This window comes from Capsicum annuum, unplaced genomic scaffold (assembly GCF_002878395.1).
Source record: "Capsicum annuum cultivar UCD-10X-F1 unplaced genomic scaffold, UCD10Xv1.1 ctg58107, whole genome shotgun sequence".
Lineage (NCBI taxonomy): Eukaryota > Viridiplantae > Streptophyta > Magnoliopsida > Solanales > Solanaceae > Capsicum > Capsicum annuum.
The window spans coordinates 1-1274 of record NW_025866685.1 but is presented as its reverse complement, the minus strand read 5'-3'; the positions used below and the strand labels follow the sequence as shown (position 1 = coordinate 1274).

General features: G+C 48.1%; 1 protein-coding gene across 1 annotated transcript; it reads left to right on the top strand.

The window, feature by feature from the left end:
- Positions 1-90: 90 nt before the first annotated feature.
- On the top strand, positions 91-1114 carry LOC124893362 (the record flags this gene model as incomplete). Its single annotated transcript, XM_047404386.1, has 3 exons — positions 91-444; positions 577-795; positions 951-1114. Coding segments are annotated over exons 1-3 (737 nt in total), but the record flags the coding sequence as incomplete, so codon positions are not given.
- Between the last annotated feature and the right edge of the window lie 160 nt (positions 1115-1274).

The following is a 1274-nucleotide window of genomic DNA, read 5'->3' as shown; positions in this document are numbered from 1 at the left end:
TATATTTCCTACTGTTGTTTTGTTTCTATCTTTGTTGTATTTTTTTGAGTAGTGGCTTTAGGCATTGATGGTAGGATAGGGTCATGTCCGATGGGGTTGAGGTTGGGGGCTGTTTTGGGGGGGGGGGGAGAGGCGAGGGCTAGTTTGGGGGGGGGGGGGAGGGGAAGGCTAGTTTGGGAGTGGGGGCAAAGGCTGATGTTAGGACAGGTTAGGGGTGGAGTTAGGAGTGGTAGAGGTGGACGTGGTGCTAGAGTTGATAAGTTGAGGGTTGGGTTTTGCAACATAGGGACTCTTCAGGGTAAGTCCATAAAGCTTATGAAGATTCTTAGAAAAAGGAGGATTAATATTGCGTCTATCCAGGAGACCAAATGGGTAAGGTATAAGGCTAGAGATGTGGATGGTTATAAGTTATGGTACTCTGGAAGTGAAAGGCGTAGGAATGGAGTAGGCATCTTAGTAGATGAAGAACTTTGAGGACAGGGAGTGGAGGTTAAGAAGATCAGTGATAGGTTGATGACTATTAAGTTGGTTATTTGGGGGGTTAACCTGAACGTGTATAGTGTTTACGCTCCGCAGGTAGGCTTGGACTGGGAGAAGAAAAACCGATTTTGGGAGGCTTTGGACGAGGTGGTGAGAGGCGTGCGTAACTTTGAGAAGATTGTTGTAGCTGGAGATTTCAATGGGCACATCTGGGCATTACCGGAAGGCTATGGCGATGTGCATGGAGGTTTTGGCTTTAAGGAGAGGAATGAAGAGGGAGCTACTCTGTTGGATTTTGCGAGGGCCTTTGGGATGGTAGTAGTGAATTCGAACTTTCCAAAAGAAGGAGGATCACCTTTCGAAGCGCGATAACCAAGACTCAAATTGACTTTTTTGCTACTTAGAAAGTGGGATAGGGTGTGCTACGTAAGGATTGCAAGGTCATTCTGAGTGAGAATCTTTTGACCCAGCATAAGCTCCTAGGGATGGACTTGGGTATAAAGAAGGATAAGAAGAGAAGGAGCGGGGAGGGTAGACCTAAAATTAAGTGGAATGGCTTGACGCCGGTGAATGCGCTGGAGATAGGGGAGAAGCTGGCGGGAATAGGGGGTGGGAGTGTAGGGGGACGTGGATGGTATATGGGATAGGGCGGCTAGGTGCATCAAGGAAACTGCTATAAAGGCGTTGGGTGTCTCGAGGGGCCGGGCTGGTCATTGTCAGGGGGATTGGTGGTGGAATGAAGAAGTTAAGATAGTGGAGACTAAGAAGGGGGCGTATGCTAAGTTGGTTAAGAG